The 25851-nt window shown below is 29.3% G+C and overlaps 1 protein-coding gene across 1 annotated transcript in view; it reads right to left on the bottom strand.

Moving 5' to 3' along the window:
- Nucleotides 1–25851, bottom strand: part of LOC107442144 (PDF receptor) — a 132796-nt gene that overhangs the window by 68255 nt on the left and 38690 nt on the right. The window contains exon 2 of the mRNA XM_071184360.2: nucleotides 6190–6303. Within this exon, the coding sequence (XP_071040461.1) occupies nucleotides 6190–6303 (114 nt within the window). The remainder of the gene's footprint in view (nucleotides 1–6189; nucleotides 6304–25851) is intronic.

Genomic DNA, 25851 nt, shown 5'->3' with positions numbered 1-25851 from the left:
GATGTGAACAATGATGGAAGACAAGTCCTTTTCAATGACATGAAGTTACTGAGGCTCAAAAAAATGACAATTTAATTGGAAAATGTGTCGAAATGAATAGTATAGTACGCCTTTGTTAAAAAGGACTTACTAAAATGGTAGTACTTTTTCATTATGGTAAAACTTGTTCGAAATTGCGTATGAAAAATTGAATATCCTGGTGTTTAAAAGCAATTAATTTATTAACTCCTATATATTATTAGCACAACATTACTTCTGATATAACTAAATATATTAATCGTTGTCACACATGTCAAATGAACAAGAAACCAAGACGAAAAAGATTTTACAATCAATGCCATAACCATTTGATAAACCATTTGACTTACTTGAAATGGATCGTGTTGGTAGTCTTAACCATTATAATTCAATTAAAAATATAGGAACTTAATTATGGCTCATTTTACGCGATATATAAGAAGTTTTCGCTTCAAAATCAATTACAACAGAAACTTACACAACTTTTCTTCATTCAATTTTTTTAAAATCAAGAACCTAAATTTCTCTTAAGTGATCGAAACACAGTTTTATATATTTTCATTTAAAATAAATTTTTAAGCATCATAACATTGAACAGTTTTAAACCACAGTTCATTGGCCTGAAACTAATAGAGAAGTAGAGAGACTGGGATAAACAATAAGTTTAAAGTAATGATAATTTATGAAAATTCTTCCAAAATACAGTGGCCTAAACTATTAAAAGAAGTCGTAAAGGAATACGATTTAACTTCTCAGTTCCGAAATTTCCTACGGCATATTTATTAAAAGGCATATGAAAATCCTTTAAAAGAGGATATTTCTTCTTCGATCGAAGAAGTTAGAAATGCAGCAGTAGAAAGGACAAAACAAGTTTATTACGATTCTAGGTTTGTGGATATAAACTTTTCAGCAGGTGACATCAGGGGTAGGAAGGTTGCTGTGACCTGCTAAACTGTTCGGCAAATTTTACTTGCACATGTTTACGAACATTTATTTTCTCTTATTTGATTCTGAGAACACAATTGGAATTATGAACGTCTTAATTTGTTTAAATTTCCATTTATAAGGCCTTTAATTCTGCTACCATGAATTACTGTCTAGGAAGCTGGGTGGACTTCAAGCAACCACTGGGGATCGAATCCCAGTTTTCACAACAGTTCACTGCCTTGCCCAATGACGCAGTTCATTGAATAGAATAATTAAGTAGTTAAATCAATAGTATATGAGTGGAAAAAGTAAATTAGCATAGTGTGAAAATATTTGCTACAAAATAAATTTTTTATTAAAGCTAATAAAGTACAAACTTATTAATGATTTGGCTAAATTCGAAATTTCATTCGGCAAAATAGAAATTTCTCCCCTCCCCTGGGTGACCCTGTCATGTACGAAGAATTTAAATACCCTATTACTAGAAAACGCGCAAAAACTTTTAGTAGCCCTTATAGCATTATTCAAAAGATGTCTGATGTAAACTAGGAAATAGATAAAAGTAATAGCCATACCCATATTAAACAGAAACTGTACATGACTCAAAGATTAGAAAATATTGTACAGCAGGACAATTAAAGCTAAGCCATGAACATGTTGAGTTTTAAAAGTAAAATAGAAGAAAGAGAAAAATAAGAAAAGATTTAAAAAATTAAGGAAATAAAAAAAAGGAAAGATGATAAAATGTTACATACACAGTTCTTATGAATCCCTTTTTGGTGACAGATCCCCCCCTTGACATTTTAGAATTATAAAGTGTTTACTAATTTATAAATTAATATAAGGCAATAATTTATGTATTAAAAATATGTATTAATACTAATTTATATATTAATGTAGGCAATATAAGGCAATGGTTGTTGTGTGTTTGTGGTTAAACCATAAACTAATGAAAGAAAAAAACTTTTTTGAATAAAATAAATAGAATCTTTTGTAAAAATATTGGAGATGCAGTCCTGTTTTTCTCTTCTTGGGGACTCAAGTGTCCAGTAAAAAGTTTTTCAATATACTAAAATTTTAAATTCTAGAGTCACGATACAGATGCGTCTATTATTAATTTTCATACAATTTTCACATAAAACTTTATGTGTAAGGAATTTCTATAAATGTGTTTTTGCTTTTGTTTTTGAAATGTTTATAATTATCAAATTTATGAACTGTGCAATTAAGGATAGTATTGATCAAATAAAAGCGAACTTTCGATGAACTTTACTGAAAACGTTTTGGACGTCTAACTCTTTATTTTAGCATAATACAGATTAATACTTTTTAGGTCAACCTCATGTAAAACATATTCATTTAAAGACAGATTGTTTTATACTTTAATATAATAGGTTTGATTGCTTCTGTTTACGTCAAGTTTTCTTTGAATTTATTTGTAAATTAATTTTGTTTTCTTAAGTGTTCCGTTTGAAAATTTATATGCATTTTGTAATGGATATCACTAGAAATTCTGGGGAAAGGCATTGCAAGAATTGTTTTCTTATGTTCTGAATTTAATCCAAACAAAAGGCAAATTTTTTTTTCTCCTGAGATATGGAATGTAATATTGATTGATTGATTCGTTCACTTACGTCGCACCAGATCTGCATAATGGGCTATTGGCGACGGTCTGGGAAACATCCCTGACGATGATCCGAAGACATGCCAACACAATTTTGATCCTCTGCAGAAGGGATGGCACCCCCGCTTCGGTAGCCCGACGAGCTGCACGCGAAGTCGAGCACTTTATGGTAGAACAGTTTAACGAGGACCAATACCACACACCCTCGGTCCCTACGCAGACTGATCCAAGTGGTCACCCACCCGCACTCTGACCGCAGTCAGTGATGTTTGACTTCAGTGATCTGCTGGGAACCGTGTCTTAAGCGGGATGGGAATGAATTTATAAACTTTCTGATACGAATCTTTCACGAATACGTTGATCATTCTCAGGGATGTTTCCCAGACAGTCGCCAATAGGTCATTGTGCAGCTCTAGTGTGACGTAAATGAACTACAACAGCAACAACGAATCTTTCAATATTAATCTATAGCTAAAAATAGATTCTCTTGTGAATTTCTAAACGCAGAAATCGTTTTTTCCCAAAGAGCCATAAAAAGTCAATACTAATTAAAATATTATTTTCTGAAGGTTATGGGTAATAAATATTTGGAAAAATTGTCATTAAAGAAAAGGCGAAAATTCCCCATAGCTTCTATGGCGTCATCTAAACCAGAGGTTCCCAAACTTTTTTTTCTCTAGGACCACTTTTAAAGTTTTACTATTTTCGGTAGACCCCCTGCTGCTACATTTCTACTGTATTCCCAAACCTCCTAAAAAATATCATCCTAAATTGGGGGTGTTAAGAAGAAAAAAAAAGTAGCACATTTTCTAGTGTCCTATTTATTAAAATAATACTTGTGGTTATACAAAATTATAAACATTTATTATTACAAACAATTTACAAAAAATCAACAATGAACTCTGAAATGTAAATCAACAATAAAAAGTAGTCATACTTTTAATGAGACTGATGTACTTGATAAATTGACAGCAAATTATCAATATTTGGCTTCAGTTTTGTAAGAAGTAATCTCAAATCTCCCCGTTCGGTGATGTTCAATCTGCTTCTTTTATTTTGTTGACAGGTTGGTAACGGCACTAAAACTTCTTTCGACAAGATATGACGAGGGAAACGCTATCAAAAATTTTCTCGTAATTTCCTACAGCCCAGGATATTTTTCGTCGATTTCTGCCTGCAGCCAAAATGTTTGATAGCCTTTTTTAAATTTTACCTTTAGTTCCTTGTTGGTGCTGAGCTCAAGTAGCTCCTCTTGTAATACCACATTCGCCTCTTCCGTTTCATCAAATGGGGTTATGATCCATGGTGGTATTTCCTTCGTCAGAATATCTTCAAATCTATTTTTGAAGTCATCATGCAGGGTATTTAAATGTTGAGCGTTTGTCTGAATATCCTCATCAAGACATTCTATCTGTGACATGTGCGGAAACTGGGAAAATTCGCGCCGACTAATATTTTCCTTCATTAATTTCAATTTACCAAGAAAATCCGATTTTACACCCTTTGTTTTTATTAAATTAAGGCTGTCCCCTAGTAACTGCAAGTTAACGTCATTCAATTTCCTGAACAAATCTGTTTAGTACGCAACCTGTACCTACCTAGTGAATGATGCTACCTGCCAACGTTGATAAGTAAATCCAAGCCAAAATTTTTGTTCTTTATTATGAAAACCAGAAAATTTTTCGTGGACCCCCTCTTACAACTTGCGAACCCCTGTTTTCATTTCGCGTCTGGGTGGACCCCTGTGTGGTCTCCTATGAACCCCTGGGGGTCCATCTGGACCACTTTGGGAACCTATGATTTAAACTAATCAAGATGGTTAAATTTTCCCTTTTGGATGACGTTTGATTACGTTAGGGATTTTCTTAATATCTGCATTCCCTTCTCAGAATCCCTGAATTAAAGACGGGGTATACTAATTCCAATAATAATGTATACAGGGGATGGACTAAATAATAGAAACACTTCTATACTAATGCATTTTTTTTCCATATATCCCAAGAAATACTTAAAGAATCACTCTATAACTGCAGAAAGTGCAACATGCGATTTCTCCTACAGATCAATGAAGTTAAAAAGCTTTTAGAAGTTTGAGAGGGAAATAGTGTTTCTGAGCACTCTATGCAAAAAAAATGAATTTGTTATTTGTAGCAATTATTTCGATTTTTAAATGCAGTTATTGCACAAAATGTTGTATGCCTAGTTTAAATACTTATGGAGATATGGACATTTTAATAAAAACAAAATTTTTTTTTTGTCTTTGGTCTTTTGGCTACAATTTAAAAAATATTCAATGAAATGAAACAAAATTTTTAGAGCAGTTAAAAATTAATATCAAAACTTTAGCTTTAAAATTGAAAATTTTTTTTTGAAAAATGTGCAATATATAAGTAATAAAAATAGTTTTTTAATACTGCACATGAGTTGAAAAATATCACAATTTTATTTCGTAATTTTGTAGCAAATCATATTTGACACTATTTAAAAAAGTCCGATTTGAATACACTCATGGACAAAAAAATTACCTCACCAAGAAGGAGTCGTCAAAATGAAACGAAATTTTACATACGTAATGACTACTTTGATATAAGTAAATGATTAGAAAATCAAAGAAAAACGATAATCTTTGATTTTCTAATCATTTACTTATACCAAAATAGTCAATACGTATGTAAAATTTCGTTTCATTTTGACGACTCCTTCTTGGTGAGGTAATTCTTTTGTCCATGAGTGTATATTAAAAATTTAAAAAGTTTTGACCACTTTTCTTAGTATTTTGTCTACTTTTTAAAAGAAAGCAAGGGGTTTTCTACAAACAATATTTTGAATCGTAAGACAAAATTAATTAACAAATAATATTTACAGTGAATGTTTATACACTGAAATATGATTATATAAGGAAAGAAAACCTACGAGATGATCCCCAACAATGCCGGTATTATTTTTAATAAATCTTGTTTAATAGTACAAAATAAAGTTTGCTGAAAACCATTTATCATTTTCAGTCTTCTTTGAAAAAACATATGAAAACTATTTAGAAAATTGCTTGAAACTTTTTAAATGTTTGAGAAATTGGAATCTGACTTTTTTAAGAGTTGCCCAATACGATTCATTACACAATTAAGAAAAAAATTAATTTTTCAAGCGCAAATGCAGTATAAAAGATTTATTTTAATTAATTATATATTGAGCAGTTTTAATAAACTTTTTCTCAACATTTAAAGTAATAATTTTGTTATTAATTTTAAATACCTGCAAAAGTTTTATTTCATTATATGGAGTGTTCAAAAACACTATTTTCCGTTTCTAATTTATTGTCGGTTCCTCAAATCTCTAAAAGCTTTTAAATTGATTTATTTAGAATTATTTAGTTGAGGCGAAGGAAGGAATTAAAAAAAGAATAAGAAAAGATCAGAAGACAAATAAGCGAATTAATTATTGATTCTAGGAAAGAAAGAATAAACTATTCATTAAACATAATGAAGAAATAATCTAGCGAACTATTTTATCTATCGAAAAATCGTTATTGTTCAAAAAACCACGTTCATATCTTATATGACAAAATGTCGTGCGAGTTTAGAAATTTCATACTTTGAATAGTAATGTAATGCTGGACTTACTTGTTGTGTCGATTCCTTTCTCTGCCGGACAGGGCAGCCGGACAAGAGAATTGGAGGGAGTAGATGGCCAGCACAGGAATCCGTCCCATACTGCCTGACAACCACCACTTGTGTCTATAACATCCAATTAATATTGAATTAGGATTTACACTATAGAATGAATGTGAATAAAGCGAGATAACGTGAAGTACAAGTATTGTCATGTAACACAGACATCACGTTTGTTATTACATTGGATCGATATTACATTATTTATTTCAATAGACACTATATTAGTCATTACCTGAGTCGTTACATTAGACACACACTAGTTTTGTTTCTATAATGAAGATGTCAAAAGAATATCCTTAACATGTTACAGCAATGAAAATATTGGTTTAGGCCAATTGTTCCTTACTGCAACTTGTTTGTAATTTTCTTTCTGTGCGTCTGTGCCTTTTTCTCTCCTCTCATTATTAAAGGAGATACTAGAAAATAGTACTGAAAGTATAGTCCGTATGTTTTTATGGCAATATTTGCCCTTTTTTTCATATAAAAGAGCATATATATATATATATATATATATATATATATATATATATATATATATATATATATATATATATATATATATATATATATATATATATATATATATATATATATATATATATATATATATATATGTGTATATATATACAAAAGAGTAAACGGAGTAAACGGAATGAAGAAATAATTGAATGAAAACTCTGAGTAAACGGAACTATAATATGTATATATATATATATATATATATATATATATATATATATATATATATATATATATATATATATATATATATATATATATATATATATATATATATATATATATATATATATATATATATATTATAGTTTAATCACAGAGAAATATATAAAGAGTATCCACCCTGATTCTGGAGTTATGCAAAAAGACAACGTGTATTTTTTATTTCTTTTTATCGATGTGGTCAACATGATGTGGACGATGTGAGGTAGCATAACGTTTTTAGTTCGGCAGGCACAAAAACGTACTTTCTCTGAGTAAACGGAAATTTTTTTAGCGGATTCGATTCCTTACTCTCGCCATATAGTAGGCAACTGCAATCGGGGAAATAGGGTCCTAATAGTTTGGTGGTCAGGAGAGTGGTCGAAATTTGGGGCCCCTAAATGTTCTTTTTTGTGCATTTCGCTTTTTGTACGTAATAATTTAATTCGCTTATATAAAGCAAATTCCATGCAAAAAATAATTTTTATAATTATTTATTGTTTTTTATAATTTTATTTAATAATAGTTGAAAATATTTTGAATTGTAAGAATTACAAATTTTTACTTCATTTTAAGGAAGGTATTTTTGTATGGCAAAATACATAGATTCAATAAGTCGAATAATTCTTTAGAAAATTTTATTTGATTTTATTATTATCCATGCCTTTGGTCCCATTTAAGTTGTACTTTTCTACTCTTGTCAAACGACAACAACAACATTTGATTCCTAATAAAACCATAAGACAGATTTCATTCAAGTGTTATATTTTACCTTACACGAATACGTTCTTCAAAATGTTGTAAAAATTGGAATACCTAACAATTCAAAAACTGTTTACTAGATCATAAGTTATTCTGGAGGAAATGTTTTCGAAACGTCTCCATTTTAAATAATCTGAGACCAAAGTTCCTTTTTGCGATTACAACGAAACAAAATATTAAAGCTTGTAGTTAAAATTGGGGTATTTGTTTCTAAAGAATCCAGTAATCATAAAATTGATGTTTAAAATTATGAATTTACTTTCCACTCACTCTCAGGTTGGGGGGTTAAATATTGCGCCTACGCAGCACCAACGAAAGTAAACCCGAGAGTATACTTGAACACTGGACGGGTCGATTTATTCACGTTAAGCTAAATTCATTCGAAAATTTATTTAAAGTTATGACTGCTATTAAATATGCTGAAATGTATAGTTTTTTTTAAATCATTGTTAGTGTCTGAATGTACAGTAATAAAATATACGCAATATTCTTTTTCTTGAAAGAAAACATACAAAATACAGTGAAACCTTCAGGAGAGACCACCTTTGTGTAACGACCTCTTCTATTTACGACCACTATTGGGAGGCACGGAATTTTTTTTATAAAACTTTGTGTTGAAGAAAACTTTTCGCCGTTGCAATGGTTTCAAGAATTGGATGGAGTTCAATTTGTTGCAGACTCAGAGATTCAATCCGATTCATATATATTTCTAATCTCAAAGGGAAAATACGATGAAATTACGTATGATTTTAATATTAACATCATTCAGAACATAGTGACTTGTGTTTATATAAAATACGTGAATATATTTGAAAGATTTTTTTATCATACATTAAACAACATTTTTGTAACAAAAAAGTATTTTAAATGTTCTTATCTATATAAATCTTAGTTGAAATTTTATTATATATATATAAAATAATATAAAGTTTTAAAAACATTGATTAAAAATATATGGGTGATTCTCATGACATTCACTGTCCCTTGCCTCAAAATCTAATACTATAATGCTAAAAGAACATTTTTTTTTAAAAAAAATTTATAAATAGCATTGCTGTTAGCATTTTAAAATGACTCTGCACTAGCATTGACTGTTTTGTATACTTAAAAAATTTAATTGAATATCAAAATGTCATTTTCCTGGCATGTCCCAAACAATATTTCCAATAATAACTAGCTTCAAAACTTCCCATACATTTTTCAAAATCTAATTTTTTTTTATCTTATCCTATGTAAGCATTTCTAGAATATACGCAGAGGGTATTGTGTACTAAAACTTCGTTTAAAATAATTTTTTCAGTCAATAATTTGTTTGTCCCATGAAAATCTGTCATTATCCTGGCTACTTTTATTTAGTGATTTATAACTAAAACAGATAGCTCCAGGAATCAATATCTTATGTTAATAGATTGATTAGATACCCTCCTATCTGAACATGTCTTGTTGCATGAATAAAGAACTAATTTTCCGGCTCAAAATCTATTTCAAAAAATTTTAAAGGTGAGTAGGTTTTTATGCTGTCATTTTCCTGGCTTCTTGAAATCATTAATAACAAAAACTACATATATTTATCTGAGTTATTTTAAGAAATACTGCTGTTTTCTGCAGAATATAAACGTCTTCGGCTAAAATATTAAATTAAAGTAAAGTTATATGCTATAAAATGGCGAATTTGTCATTATCCTGGCTGTCATTTTCCTGGCTTATGAATGCCAGGACATTGAAGTGTCACCAGAAATTCTTTTTAACTGCTAATACTGTAAAGGGGGAAAGCAAATATTAACCTAATACCAAGTTTATGTATGATTGTAATATGCTTGGATGTAATCAAAGTTATTTTTTATTTAATGATTGATTATTGTACGTAATTTTATTCTGCACATATCAGCAACAAAAAAAATTTTGTTTCTTTCTACAGTGGATAAAAAGAATTAATTTAAGCTATTTATGGTCCATCTAACATAAAGGCTTAAGTTGAGTTACTTACTATTAACTTAAAATGAGTGTTTTTTAAACTTCTAAGGTAATATGTCATTTTCCTGGCATTCAAGATTTGGCGAATTTCTATTTTATTTTTTTTCTTGAGCAAATGTCAATAAACTACACTGCTGTCTGTAAGATATTAATAAGTGTAGCTATAGAAGTATAAAAAAAATTTTAGATTATTTTGAAGACTTTAAATTTGAAGAAATTTTTTGGTCCAAATTGTCATTTTTCGTGAGAATCACCCATATATTGATAGGTCTTGATTTAGAAACAGTGTTTCTAACTTCATATATTCCTAAGGTAATTTTTAAAATTCTAAAGTGGGATTAATCTGCTAATCTCACTTAGGTTTAAGCTATTTTAGTGCGTTTGGTTAATTATGAAAAATACACTGAATAGATACTTTTCTTTATTTAATTTTCGAAAAGTATTTTGAATTAATTGCGAAAAAGTAATAGCATAAATCTTTTCTTCAATTAGTTTATTTAACACATTTTTAATTGCTCATGCACAAGTGAACAGAATATATATTTAAATACATATCTGTTTTCTTTCCTTTTTCTTTTGCTCTTCATTGCAGATATTCTCGAGTGGTAGTAAAATAACTATTAATAGTCGATTAGACAGAGAATCATTTATGAATTTCATAACTTGACATTCAAATAAATATCAAGCTGTTTAAATTAATTCTTTTTATACTAGTTAAGATAACTTTAAAGTGATTTTATTAAACCATGAATAAAAAATTAAAGCGTTATTCTTGAATCATTAAAAAATAAAAATAAAATGTTAAGCGAAATAAGGAAAAGGTGGCGGCTATTTAGCGTTGCTAAAAGATAAGAAAGCAGTATTTTTCAATTAATTATTTTCAATTTAATTATTTTTAATTATATATTTTTTCTACAAGACCAAATTTAATTCTTTATTTGCTATTAAAAAGTAGTTATTAATCAAAATTAGAAAGTTTGTTTCATTAGAAAAGATCTTCGAAAAATTATGTTTCATAAAGAAATGCAAAGTAAACGCTAAAGAGAATAAGGCAAACTTTTTTAATTAGTTAAAACTGTCATTAATTATAACGAAAATTATTTTCAATGCAATTCCATTCTCTATTAATGAAGGGACCATTAATGGGCAATTATTGCAAAAACTAAAATTTTGAATGAAAAGTTTTCGAAAATTTCGTACGAAATTTTGATTACATAAAAGTTTATAAATACGGCAATAGTGCACAAAACCGGATCCTTAAATTTTCTTTTCATAATCAATTTCATAAACAGAATCGCTTAAATTTTTATTTACATGAAATCAGATCGATCTTTAGCTTAAAAAATAAAACATTTTTAAAGAACAAAAAAAGCTGTATTTTTTTTAGTGTAAATTGGTTATTCTATGGAAGTATGCTAAGACTCGGTATTGTTCATCATTATCTGATAAAATTGGGTATACATAGAAATGATGAAAAAAACGCCTTTTTTCCTATTTAAATATTTTCATAGAAACAAAAATAATAATTTGATTTTATTGCTCTGAGAAACTTTCGGGAGTTTAAAAAGTCAAGGAAGATAAGGAACATATTTAGAATTTTTTGCCAATTAAGTGAATGGACCAGATACAAGAACAGAAATTGCTAATAAAATTTTTATTATATTTCTCTGTTATGCTATAGTCTTCATGTGTCTATCGTTGATAGTTGAGGTACCATAACTAATCTTCCAGAAATTTTTATTCGGAGTGTTATAAAATATAGCTACCAGTGATTCTGTCAGACTGACTATGGCTGGCTTAATGCGACAGTACCATTCAGCAGGGAAAAGAAATCTAGAATATTTAAAACGTGATGTAATCCCTTTTTTTTTTACAATTTTTTGAAAATGTAATTTTATGCGAAAGTAGAACATAAATGAAAAAAGAAAACACCCACACATTCTTGTACTTCTCATAGAGTAGTATCTCATGGTCATAATAAAAAGTGTCCATTTCAAAATGTTGTGTAAGTGGCTTCACTCGGATATTCCGTAGAGTGAAATATTAATCTCATAAATTCCTATCAACTTCCGAATGTAAGAAAAAACTATATTGAAGCATTTGCACATGGAAATAAAATCCTTTTTATCACTTCTACAAAAGTATAAGTTGCAAACTTGATATATTTGCAATATTCAAAATATTGTTCACAACAATGTTCTGAAAAAAAAAAAAATTTCCTAACAAGTCTTTTGATAATAAAATAATTTCTGTTTTTCATTTTTCTTAATTTTTCTTATTTGAATTATTAATTATTCCAGCAATTTAGTTTATTTAACAAAATAAAAATACGTGTTATAGCCGGAAAAAAATTATACAGAAAAATGCATTTTTTCCCCATAAAAAGACTAGTTAAGTATTAAAAATTATTAGGCAGAATTATTAGACAAAAATTATAAAAAATAAATCATTTTGTATAAATTATTGATACAGTATTTGTAAAAATGTGACGCAAAGTTTATTTTGGCAATTTATGAAGAATCTTGTACTGAAATCATAAAATAATATAAATATAAAAAATAATACGCATATATATATATATATATATATATATATATATATATATATATATATATATATATATATATATATGTTCAATAATGTTCATGTATGGGAGTGGATCAAAGAGCACTTTTCTGCATTTAGACACTTCCGCTGGCCACCAAAATCCCCAGACATGAACATATTTGGGATGCCTTGCAACGTGATGTTCAGAAGATATCTCCATCCCCTCTTACTACCACATCTTTATGGACAGCCCTGCAGGATTCATGGGGTCAATTATCTACTTCACACATTGATCGAATCCATGCCACGTCGTGTTGCGGCACTTCTGCGTGCTCGCGGGGGCCCTACACGATTTTACGCAGGTATACCAGTTTTTTTGGCTCTTCAGTGTATTTTGTTCATTACTGTATGCTTTTTTTCTTTTTTTTGTAGTGTCTAAGTTTAAACAAAAGATAGCAAAGGGGAAAGGGTTAAAAATTAACTTTCTGCATTGAAGCTTGAAAAATTTGTTTTATAATTTTTTTTTTAATCAAAAAATTGACTTTAAATGTGAAAAACTCACTCCTTAGTAAATTCAACATAGTGACTGTAGTTTATATCGAGAGAGAGAGAGAGAGCGAGAGGCAAATTTCAGTTAGTTTTATTAAACTTCACTTTTAAAACAGGTTTCTTTATTATTTCCGTTTTGATTTAATTAGGAAATGATTCTGACCTCATCAATCATAATGAAGAAAAATCATAATGCCCAATTATTCGCAGCTAATTTTAGTTAGCTCCTTAATTACTATTTATCAATGATATGTAAGCCACATCATCAATTGGTGGTGCATTTTCTCCGGCGTAATCGGTAAACATGATTTTAATTCAAAAAGCAGATGTATGCGAAAGGTTATATCTTTTATATCACTTATATTAAATAGGGAGGGCCGGGATAGCCTGGTCGGTAGGGCGCTGGGCCCATATCCAAGAGGTCGTGGGTTCGATCCTCGCCGGCCGAAGACTCCCCGTGTAGTAAATGGTGACTGATGCACGTTAAATCTGTCGAGTCTCAAAGTCCTCCATGTTTCCACAACAAATCAATACCTCTGGGGGTACTGATCCAGGAGTTTCCTTGTCTTCTGGATTGGTTCAAAATTACAAGGCTACGGAGTTGAACGTAAGTAGTCGTAAACCCATGAAATTGGGTCGGCTGTTCAACGACGGTTATAAAATAAAAACATATTAAATAGGTCTGTGATAGGTCAAAAATGAAAAATATAATGCTTTAATAAAATGGCGTGGTGGCTCAGGGGAAAGAACGCTCATCTCTCAATGAAGTGAATCGAGCGATGACTGGTAGATTCGAATTTTGCTCCCGGACACTGCAGACCCACTTAACATTTCCTCAGTGGTAGACGGATCATGGGCTAGTGCGTCGGGATGGTTGATCCAGGGGTCCTTCTGGGTAAGGTTCAAAATGACAAGCCTACGGAAATGAGCTGTAACCCCCAAACTGGGTTAACTGGGTTAACGCCGTTGAAAAGATAAAATAAAAAGTATCAATTAAATAAACCAATACATAATATCATATCAAAATTGCAATTAGATATTACTCGCTAAATGTTCCTTATTTATATTACTATGAACATTTATAGGCTTAAAAAAATCTAATTTTGTTGCAAGTCTCAGTTTATTTGAATGTTTTCAATTTTTACATAATCAATTACAAAATAAAATTTCTGACCCTATTTCTTAAACGGTTTACTGTAAAAATATCACTTATAATAAATATCACTAACATTGAAAAATTCATTGCATAGCTTGCGTTTAGAAATAGTTGTTAAAAGTGTAGAAATCGTTTTGAGCAAAAAATTTTTTTTTTCAGTAATAGCCATTGGGCTGTATGGTTTTGTAAATAAAACACACATAAAATTTTTAAAAATATATGAAATATGGATAAGAGTTACAGTTAATGTAAAAAATTACACGTAATATAATTAATAAAAAAATAATATGAGAAAAACGCTATCCAACCGAAAAAAAATAAATAAGAGACAATAAGTATTACATTTTTTAGCTTGCTCCACTAAGCGAAAACGAAAAAAGGATATTAGATTTCTTTTTAGGTTTCTACAACTTTTTATTTTATTTCATTCTGTACTGCTGGAATTCCCATGTGATTGACACTGACTTTGTAGTTTAAAAAGTAGTATTTTATTAACTTGGTTTTTCCCTAAATATTTCTTTTGAAATCTAAGATTTTTTTTGTATGCATGGAGAGAGAGCGATGATTTGATCTGGTAACAGGACTAATCGTTAATATATTCCGCGCATTTTTCATGATTTTTTTTTTAACTACTCGTAATTTATAAAAAAAATTTTTTTAATCAATTTAAAAATACTATGATAAATGAAATTTCTTTCAATAGGTCGTTTTCCAAATAGTAAGTTATACGTAAATTCAAAACTGTTATATGTGAATATGTAATTTCAAAAGATAATTAAATGGAATTATATGTTTTTTATACTATTTGTGGCTGTGTTTTATACTATTATTTTCTCTTTTTCTTAAGCTTTTCTTTTTTGGTCAAATGCAATGAAAATTATCCTGTCTGTAACACAATCTATAATAATTTTGCGAACTTCAATAGAAAGACAGTATTTATAGAACTGTAATACGAGTAGTATGGCATATTTAGAAGAAAATCTCGAAAATAATGCATTTTTGCTATCAGAAAAGGCAACAGAGGAATTATTGGAATTCCCGTACAAAAGAATAGAAATGTACCTCGTTGAGCTAATTTAAATAACAAAGTTAAATCAATATACACTGCTTAAATCAATTTAAGGGACAAATGTTTTTTGTGTGTGATAAAAAAATCTAACAAAGCAAATGAAACCAGACCCGGTCAAAATATCATCCGATATGAAACCAATATATTTAAAATCAAAAATGGGCACAACCTGTACCTTAAATAATGGAATTAGTCTGACCGACACCCAGTCAATCAGAGAAAAACATATTTTATAGGGTGTGTGATCGCCTCTAATAACTTCACATTTTTCGCATCTACGCTTGAAATTATTTAATAGGGTCGCTATCCTTGTGGCAACCGCACCCACTCTTGTATTAACGCTCATCGATGGTCGTTGGAGCTAGTCATCCAGCTATCTAAGGGCATCCCATACGTGTTCGATGAATTAAAGTCAGGAGACATCTCAGGCCAATCCAATCATTGGATGTCCTCCAATTGGAGGTATTCCTTCACCATCTGAGTTCTGTGTAGACAGATGTTATCGTCTATAAAGATGAAATTTGGTCCATATGCTGAACTAAAAAATCTCACATAACATGTAAGGATCTCATCCTGGTACCGCGGATCTATCAGAGTACCTCTATCCAAATCGTGAATATTTGCACATGAATTAGTCCTCCTGCAAATCAAGCATATGAATAAGTCCGTCTGCAATGCTGCTTGTCCAGACCACTTCAACCAAAGTGGTCTTTTTTGACACTATTAGAGGAAGGACTTCCTGGTTCTCTTCAGGTGAGAACAAGGGTCAAGTCGCTGTCCGCACTGAGTAGCGACTTATTACTCAAGAGAACCCTTAACCTCCTCTGTCCAAAACGTGTGGCACCATATTAGATGCTCCTTTTTGAGATTCACAGTAAAAGAGATGCAGACTACAGGGAACATGGCGTACCTGCATTAAATCTCTGGATGACTGTTATGCGTAAATCGGATGTTTCTATTGCATTATACAGGTTGCGAGACAGTTGTGTCGAACCTGTTTCTTTTTAACTAAAAGTCTCAAATAACAGTCTTGAGTCAACGCTGTTGCCTTTATGCGGCCTTGACCAGGTAGGCGAATCACTGCTCCTGTGTCTGTGAACTGTTTCCACAGAGTTGATACCACGTTTCTCCAAACTTCGAGGTCCCTACAGCAAGATTCAAAGCCCGCCTCAAGTCTTTCAACATTCCTCCAACTTTTAGCACTGGCCATATTAACAATGGGAGCTATACAGAAAAATTCAAGATTGGAAGGATTGGGCTAAGCTACGATTATTCGAAACATCCTTACTCTACAAGTTTCAGCGAGCAAATCAGGCACTTCTACATAAACACGATTACAACGCCACTGAATTCCAACGTCACAGGTTGCTGCATGGCAGGTGTGTCCGTTTTTCCTTTCCATTATTTTCATCATTCCATTATTTTTCTTGCCTAGATAACGATGTATAAATAGCCTTTTTAGATGCATAAGTAAGCAAAAATTGAAAACTGTACTTCAACAGATAAAGCCTTAATCACAAATAGTTCTTTACAATGGTTAGTTCTTTAGACTTGTGATTAGCTGCATTCAATTCAGCGTAAAAAATTTATTGAAAACTATTCTTTTAAATGCTTTTACGATTTTTTATTTCGATAAAAAAATGCATATGGGGAAAAAAACTCAAAGAGTCGTGATGGCTCATAAGATAGAGCAATCACATACGAAAGAATTGATAAAGGTTCAAATCCTAGTGATCGCTGATCGATGCGAATTCTGCTCCTGGTTTGCAATGACAACACTGACCTCGGTGGTAGACGTAATATAACTTAAAATATCATCCGTGGTAACCAGAATACCCTTGCCATCGGGTAAACCTTCGAAGGGTTTCGCCTTTTTCTGTTCCATGTGGTAAGAAAATCCTTATTAAAGATATATTTGTCCCAATGCTTAATCAAGAATTCCCTTGTCTTCCTGGTAGGGTTCAAAACTACAGGACTTACGAGTGTGGTTCACAACTACCAGGCTTACGACTGTCAATGTAAGGTGAGCCTTACATTCATAGTGGTAGACCCATAAATGCGTTGGTTTTTCAACTCTGGTCACAAAATAAAATAATTTATAATTACACAGAATGATTGCAGTTAACTCAAAATATATCATGCAGATTAGAAAACAATTTTACAATTAGCTTTACTTATCAACTTGTCGACAAGCTAACCATGGGAGATTTTCTTGGTCTTCCTCTCCATATAGAGCAAATGGGGATTGATTTTATCAGAAAGTCCTCCACGAAGGCTGATCGTTCCCAATGTTTGATCCTTGACTTCCCTTGTCTTCTTGGTTGGGTTAAAAATTACAAATAGAGGGAGTTGAAGTTTGACAGTCGCAAAGCCAAAAATGATTTGGCTGCTCAAAGCTGATTATAAAATAAAGTAAAATAAAATAAAATAAAATAAAATAAAATAAAATAAAATAAAATAAAATAAAATAAAATAAAATAAAATAAAATAAAATAAAATAAAATAAAATAAAATACTTCATCCTAAAAAGGAATGCGAAATGTAACCTACGAATTCTACTAACTAAAGAAAGCTGACATTTAAATGTAATTATAACTTTAAACCGGAACTAATTTTGTGAAATTTGATGTTCTTCCCATGCGAAATACTTGTTAATAATTCTCAATTTAACCATTAACTAAATTATTATTTTACATTCAAATTGCACTAGAAAGTTTAGACAAAAATTAAAATTTTATAACTCTGCTATTGTGAATTTAAATAACTTAATTTGTGTAAGGAGGAAATTAAATTTATTGAATAAAGGAAAAGTTAAAGATCGTTTTGAGTTTATTTTTATCTCTAGAAATGCATAAATTCGGTTAATTTACGCAACAAATTATTTCTGAAAGGCTGACTTATATTTCACCCACGTTCAAACTATTACGCAATGAATGCTTTTTCAGTTTTTGATTATCGTAGTTCAGAATTTAATTAATTTATTTATTTCAAACAATCGACTCAACTTCAGTTTGCAAGGATGTGTGACATTAACAATTAATATGATTGCAAAGTAAATTATGAAGTCAGTCTTGTCAACAATTTTATTTTTAGTGGAAAATATTGCTTCCAATCCATTTTTGAAAGTCAAAAGTGCCGTATTTATTTATTTTGCGTATAAATGAATGGAACCGTATCATCGAAAAACAGACTCGCAGTTAAATATCGAATCACAACTTCCTACATCTTAAGTTGAACCATTTTTTTTTTGTTTAATTTAACCATTAGAGTCGTAATACCATGTTTAAAAATAAATAAATACTATTCTAAAAACATCGGCTCACAGTTGAATCATAATATCGATACATTAAATCATAGCGAATTCGCTTCGACATATTGCTGAATAAGCATTAAGCGAAAATATTAAGAATGGATGCTATTAAATTCTCTCTAACAATCAAAGAGGATGAAAAACCTCAAAATCAGTTCGATTGCCTGATGAAGCCCAGAATCATCTTTCCGTTCCTTCCGATTCCCTCCGGCGCTGAAACAGACTTTAATATTTTTAGTCCCTTTTTCAGAAATGTTACCACTGATTTCCATTGCATTTCACATTTTTCTTCTTTTAAATATTGGTTTCCAACCCATTGACAGGGATACTTAAAATTTTAACAAGGATAGAAAAATGTATATTAATTTTTATATCAGATAAAAAAAATTAATAACAATCCTTAAAAAAATAACTTTTTGCTAGAGGAGAAAAAAAATAAAGATTTCAAAAGCTAATGCCGGGAAAATCAATCTGCGAAAAAAATTCTAACAAAAGTAGGTATAATTTTTTAATGAATCGGAAAAGCAGTTCGTAAAGACAAAGAGTTTTAATCCTCAAAAACTGAGGAAACTGAAGGAAGCGAGAATGTGAAAATAATGGTTTCAATTCTATGAAATCAATTGTTTTTCTCTTCTTAAAAGACGAATGCCAATTATTGGGCGCTTTTCTAGATATATATTTTTAATTTAAGTAATTGCAGAATTATTCGCTGATCTTGTAATAGCTGTGGAGCAAATTTATTTTTCGAATAAAGTGAACGCGAAACAATAATTTCTTTGCTTTTTATACTTCAAAGCAAATTATAAAGAAGTTATTATTTTTTTTGAAAATCATAACAGGACTCATTGAGTTGTGTAGAACGAATTCGTCTACGCAGTTTTTTAAAATTCATTTTTTGTTTTAAACATGTCTTTGAAAAATTCCAAAATTAAATGAAAAAAGGAAAAACAAAGGACAATTAATTTAATTTAAAAGAATAAATTCATTTGATTATCCGCAGTTTTTTAAAAATTAATCTCATATCTTCGCGACCGATTACGGTAGGTTCAGTTCAATCTTGGCAGAACAAAAATATAAGAACATCGATACAACTAGAAGTTTAAATATTTTCTTTATATTAAAAGTTATTATGTTTTTGTTGGCAACGTAAATAGATGGATCAATCCGTGGAAATATCAATCAAAAACCGTATTATTTAAATTGTATTATGTACCAGTAAAAACTGCGATGGGATATCTCGTCGAATTCGATGTGGAACAATTCAAAAATCAGTGTGTAGGAAAACTTTCTCCAAATAGAGCTTTCAGGTACAATTTAAGGGGTATAGTTAAACATTTAAAGTGGAAAAAAATTACACCATGTTCAAGCGTATTCATAAATTATTTTCTCTTCGAAAAATACCTATGAATGAATTTAGATATCATTTGCTTACGAATCAGCGTCGGTTCTTTTTGTTATCTTCAGTAACGGTGGTTCGCCGTTAATATATGCAAGTTTGTTTTCAGTTGTGTATTATTTATATTTTTTATTTCTAAGTCTCGGTGAAAACAATGTAATAATCTCTGCATTAAATATAATGTTTAACTTTTTTTTTCGCTACTCATCTGTTAATTCAATTAGTCTTAATATTCTCTCAATGTTTTGCATATGTATGATTTGCAAACCAATTTTAAGAATGAATGCATCCAAAAGTAATGAAGGTTACTTCATATTATATCGCATAATGAGTTTTTTGTGTATCTTGTCTAACTGTAATTATAAATTTCATTGTAATTAAAAACTGTTGGCAGCTACTTTGCACCAAGTAGTGAGAAAGAACAATGTGGGTGTTACTACACTACACCAATATCTATATGGGTGGTTTTTAGTGTGTTGGAACTCTTATCGAAACACCACTTTAAAAACAGTAATTTTTATTAAAAAAATAAAAATTTTAGTGTTTTTAGATCAAAGCTTTACACATAAGTGATGTAGTTAAGAGAGATAATTACTGGTTTAAACAAATATAAAATTATCTCTTGTTGTCGTGAAACACTAAGAATTTACACTACTTTTGATCTAGAATAGTTGTTGCTATTTTTCTGTTCAGTAAAATTAAAGATAATTATATAAATATAAATAAATATAAATAAATATAAATATAAGTAAATATAAATAAATATAAATGAATATAAATATATATAAATAAATATAAGAGTGATCAGATTTATTTTTACTATACACTTAAAAGTCGAAATAGTTAGATTAAAATGCAAACATATAGTAATTTTTAAAATAAAATTAGTTTATAAATCAATCATACGCATACGCATTTTAAAAAAATTTCGTGCATATGAACCCTAAAAAACAGTTTTACATCGAAGTGGTATTCCATTAATACTACGTGTAATACTCCATTAATGCTAATTAACATTAGAATTCCAAGTAATTAGTTTATTTATATATTTTTAGATTTATTAATGATTTAATTATTAAGATCATTCAATTTTACTAAATGATAATTACTCGAAAAATTAATGATGCTTCGCAATCATGATGATAATATTAATTTTAATTTTTTTGGATTTGGGTATTATAAAAGAATAAGATATATGCATTGTTGATTTATACGATAAAAGAAATGATTTTAATTTTAATAAGAATAAACTAATTATTTGGAATTCTAATGTTTCTAAAGACATCTATTTAAATACCATTTTCAATCAAATGAATTGAATTAAAAGAATATGCAGTAATGTTTATTTATCCAAAAAGCAAATAGACGAACTCTTACAGAATTTGATACAAAACAATGGATACCCAACTAGAGTGATTAAATTCTATACAAAATCATTGAGTTTATTGTACGTTATAAATAAATTTACTAAAATCGTCTTTGTTAATTTATATAACATGTGCAAATACATTTCGGGCGAATCCGTGACTAAAAATATGTGCAAAACGAGCAATTCAAGTTTCTTTCTCTCGTTCTTTTTTTTTTTTCTTAAAGAAATGTTAGTTTTCTAAAATCATTAAAATTGTATATTTAAATATCAACCTTATTAATTATTAACTTATTTAATATATCCAGTATAATATTACCTTGCACACATTTTTTTTCGGGCCAATCCTTGGTAACTAACAAATCGAACGTGATTCAGTACTGCAGTAAGAAAGCGCTATAAAGCAAAATTCCTCTATTGACGCTTTTAGCTCAATTTTCTCTTCTGTTTTCATATGTTTTAATCTGGCAATCTTATAACGAAAATATTTTAAATCATTCCCGAAAGTTTCTCATCCATGTAAGTTCTTTTGAATTTGCTACTCGCTTTATAGATTTCGTTTTGTGCCTTGTTCTGTTTTTTCTTTACATTTTATTTTCTGTTTTTTCCCGATATTTATTACTTAATATTTATTACTATTTTGTTTCAAAACTTTTGAGTGCTCCTTACACTACTGCATTGATATATTTTGCTTTGATATAATATTAGAAAGCACTCCTTTTTGTGCGGATATAATCATGTGACCTGATGAACAGATAAACTTTTTTTTCTTGGATTTTCTTATTCTGTATATATATATATATATATATATATATATATATATATATATATATATATATATATATATATATATATATATATATATATATATATATATATATATATATATATAATATTACTACAATAATAAAAATAAAATCAAGGATGAAAAAGTACAAAATATAAAATTACAAGTTACGACAGCTCCAAGTTGATAATGTCACAACTGGAAGAATATTTGAAGAAAATAATATACAATGAAATAAAATAAGTTATTAATTCATAAAAGAATTAAAAGTATCAGAGAGCACAGAAGAAGAAAATCAAACGAAATAACAAAGTACTACTGGAAATAGCAGACTAACTTTAAAAAAGGAAATACCTTACTATATATACCTTTATAATCTCTGCGGTTAACAATGAAATTCACAAAGGATTTGCATTGTGATCCTATATGAGATTGTTGTTATTTAAATAAAAAATTTGCAACTATATATGTGTTTTCCAAAATTTGGGGCTTAATTTAATTTTTTGGGGAGGATATTCCCATCAGTCTTGGATACAGTTAGATTTCGGATACACGTCGGCACTGATACCAACGTGTGACGTCGCTTCGAAGAATCCAATTATTTTTTGAAATTCTGTAAATGAGAAAAAAAAACTTAGATGTAAAAAAAATTGGAAATTCCTCTATCAATTATTACAAAAAATTCGGTACATAGCGTGAAGGAATCATTAAATTCCGAGTACATGTATTACAACTATACTGAAGGTGGAAGCAGTATCTATCAGGAAGTTTGAATTAGAGAAATACTATGCTGAATTTGACATGCATAATTTTTCATGCTATAGAACATTAAGAAAAATCATGCAGAATGAAATTCCTTCATAAAAATAATTCTAGATTTCAATGACCCAGACGAGAGAGGAATTTCAATTTGATGAAGTATTTCGTAGGAACACATCGAATTGTAAAGAAAATTCAAAATTTAATTTAAAAAAAAAAAACAGTTTTTCATACTTTAAAAATAGTAAAAATTTTAATAAAACTTATACGCGTTTTGGTATCCCGGTGGTACACATTCATCAATAAGATAAATGGCAAGGATTGTAAAATAGAAAGGATGTCATTCGACACAGGCTACATCACCCTAAACAGATAAATATACAGTTATAAGTAACAATATGTCATTGACGGTTAATTGTTAGAAAATTAATTATTTCCAAATATTCACCTCATATCATTCATAAATATGTTTCCCGGAAGAGTGTCGCCAAAAACTTTGTAGTGAATGATCTTGCTCTTAAACCCTATTTTCAAAATATTTGGAGATCATTAATTTTCTAACACTTACTATGAGTTAAACATTTTAACTGTGTACCTATCTCTTTAGGCATTCTTGTTTTATTTATTTAGCTTTAAAAATATATTCTGTTTCTTAATATACCGTGATTTTTTAACATTTGTTTATTAGGGTTAGGTCGAAAGAATGCAAATAAATCCATTCTTACTCCCAATTCAGAAGCTTCCATTTTCGTGTTTAAAAATTTTCCGTTTTCGTCCTGAAATCTATTTCGCAATTTTCCTTTTATACGACTAAACGCTTCGCAAACGTTAAAGAAGTTTTTTTTAATTAATGAGGCATTATTATCCTAAAGAGTTAGCCCAATCAAATGAAGGACCAAAATTTAAATCGCTAAACTAGCTCTACGCTAACTTCTCAAACATTTTTCTATTCCAGATGGCAACAAGTGAATATTTATTTATTTAAGTGAAGTGAAGTGAACGGAAGGAAGGATTAGAACAATTAGCGATTCTTTATTGTGAAAGTTGGAAGGAGGGGGGGGGGATTAAAACTATTTCTTCTGGTGAATAGTTACAGCTTATCGCTTTCGTATTTAATTCCGGATTAATAATAGTTTGAATTATTTTCCGATGTGCTTCTTAAAGTGATTATTTATTCTAATCTATATGTATAAAAAAATTAACGCAACTTTATTTACTTTACATAAGAATAATTTGCACCTAACTTAGTTTTTGTTCGTTCTTTTGCAGTGGAAAAAGAAAAAAATTTCGACACAAACGTTTAATTAGTCACGAATGCTAAACTTAAGGTTTAAAATATCCAGATTTTTAAAAGTGCTTTAGTCAATAATTTTATCTTCGTACGGAAACTTCCGACCTAGGAACCATAAAATTTGAAGCATTATTTTTTATACCATTTATTACGCTATCTATTGCAACATATTTTATTATATCAGCTATTTTATTATATTTCATTATATCAGCTCATTTTTTTATTATATCTGCTGTTATGATATCTTCTATTATATCTTCTATTATTTAATCTTTCGTTGTATTACCTTTTATTATCTTTTGTTTTATTAATTTTTATGATATTTTTTATATAATGTCTTATTGTTTTATCTACACTACACTTTAAATACTCAAAGGTAATATTTTTTAATTGTTTTAATCATTTTAAATTGTTTTTTTGATTGTTCTAATCATTAATAATATTTTCTTACAAAAAAAAAAAGCTTTTGACCTTAGAACATAGTATTATTTTTAATATATGAAATTTTATTTTATTATAATGAATTATATCCATTTTTATTATATTTTCGTTTAGTATGATATCTTTTATCATATTGGATTCTACTATACCATGGTTTATTGTATAACCGATAATTGTAATTTAATACATAAAACTATTGGTCCTCGATTGTTAAAATTTAAAGTATTATTTTTCATTATGTAATTTTTGATGATAGCATCATAAATTATATCATTTCTATTATATTATCATTTACTGATCTTTCATTACATACATTCTTCTGTATCACCTTTTATTGAATTGTCCATTACATTTTCCAACACAAAACTTCTGACTTGGAAATGATAACATTTGTCATATTAAAATTTAGGATATTATTTTTCGTTATTTCATTTTTTATAATAGAATTATCTATTATGTCATCCTTCATTTTGTTAGTATTTTTGGGTCGTATTTTATTAAATTTTCCTCCAGTTTTTAACTTTTATCATATTATCTTGTTATTTTTCACATAATTTTCTTGTATGTTTCCTTTCAATTCAGTATCTTTTGCTGTATTATTCAACATTTGTTTTTATTTTACACTACTTTCAGTTTATAAATTATATTACTTATTATTTTTTTGATATGCCAATTTAAAACAAACACTGTGAGAAGATATTTGTTAGTGACTCAGTTTACTTACAAAACTGTGTAATTGACTCCGTTATATTTTCTTTACAAGGAATAAAATTATAACATATTAAGAAGAGCAAAATAATATTCGAGTGATAAAAAAAATTCCTTCCTTCCTCAATGGCACGACAGCCCCGGGTGGGCCCTGGCATTCTCAATCAACTTCCTCCAGGCCTGCCTCCGCCTGGCAGTTGTCTTCCAGTTTGAGACTTTTAATACTGAAAAGTCTCTTTCCACGCAGTCGGCCCATCTCAGCTTTGGTCGACCTCTGGGCCTTGATCCGATGGGCTGAGCCGAAAAAATTATGTTTGTCGAACGCTCTCTGTTCATTCGAATGATGTGACCAGCCCATTTAATTCTTTGGATTTCGAGTGATATTCGAGTGATAAAAAAAATTACGTCTAACAAATCAACTTGAAAGATTAATCAGGCGTAACTGACATATAAACTGATTTAAATGAATTTAAGTGACGATAACAGTACAAAATTTCATGTAGAGAAATAAAATAATATGACGTCATGAATTTTAACCTTTCTTTACCACTGAGTTGAGTTTCAATTGTTGAGTGAAAAACGATGCTATGTTATCACCACCGAATCATTGTTATAATTGTCCTAAATAATGCATTGTTAGAATTGCATTGCTGTTGTTTAGGGGGGAAATATTAAATAACAATTTATTTAATTACTATTTTACCATATTTAGTCCAAACAGTCAAAGATGGTATTCAAACTGTCATTGTGATAAAAAAAATCGCTTATTAACTGTT

Source organism: Parasteatoda tepidariorum, chromosome 10 (assembly GCF_982258835.1).
Source record: "Parasteatoda tepidariorum strain Cologne lab strain chromosome 10, Ptep-v5.0, whole genome shotgun sequence".
Lineage (NCBI taxonomy): Eukaryota > Metazoa > Arthropoda > Arachnida > Araneae > Theridiidae > Parasteatoda > Parasteatoda tepidariorum.
The sequence above is the reverse complement of the archived record's forward strand: the minus strand, read 5'-3'. Positions and strand labels throughout refer to the sequence as shown.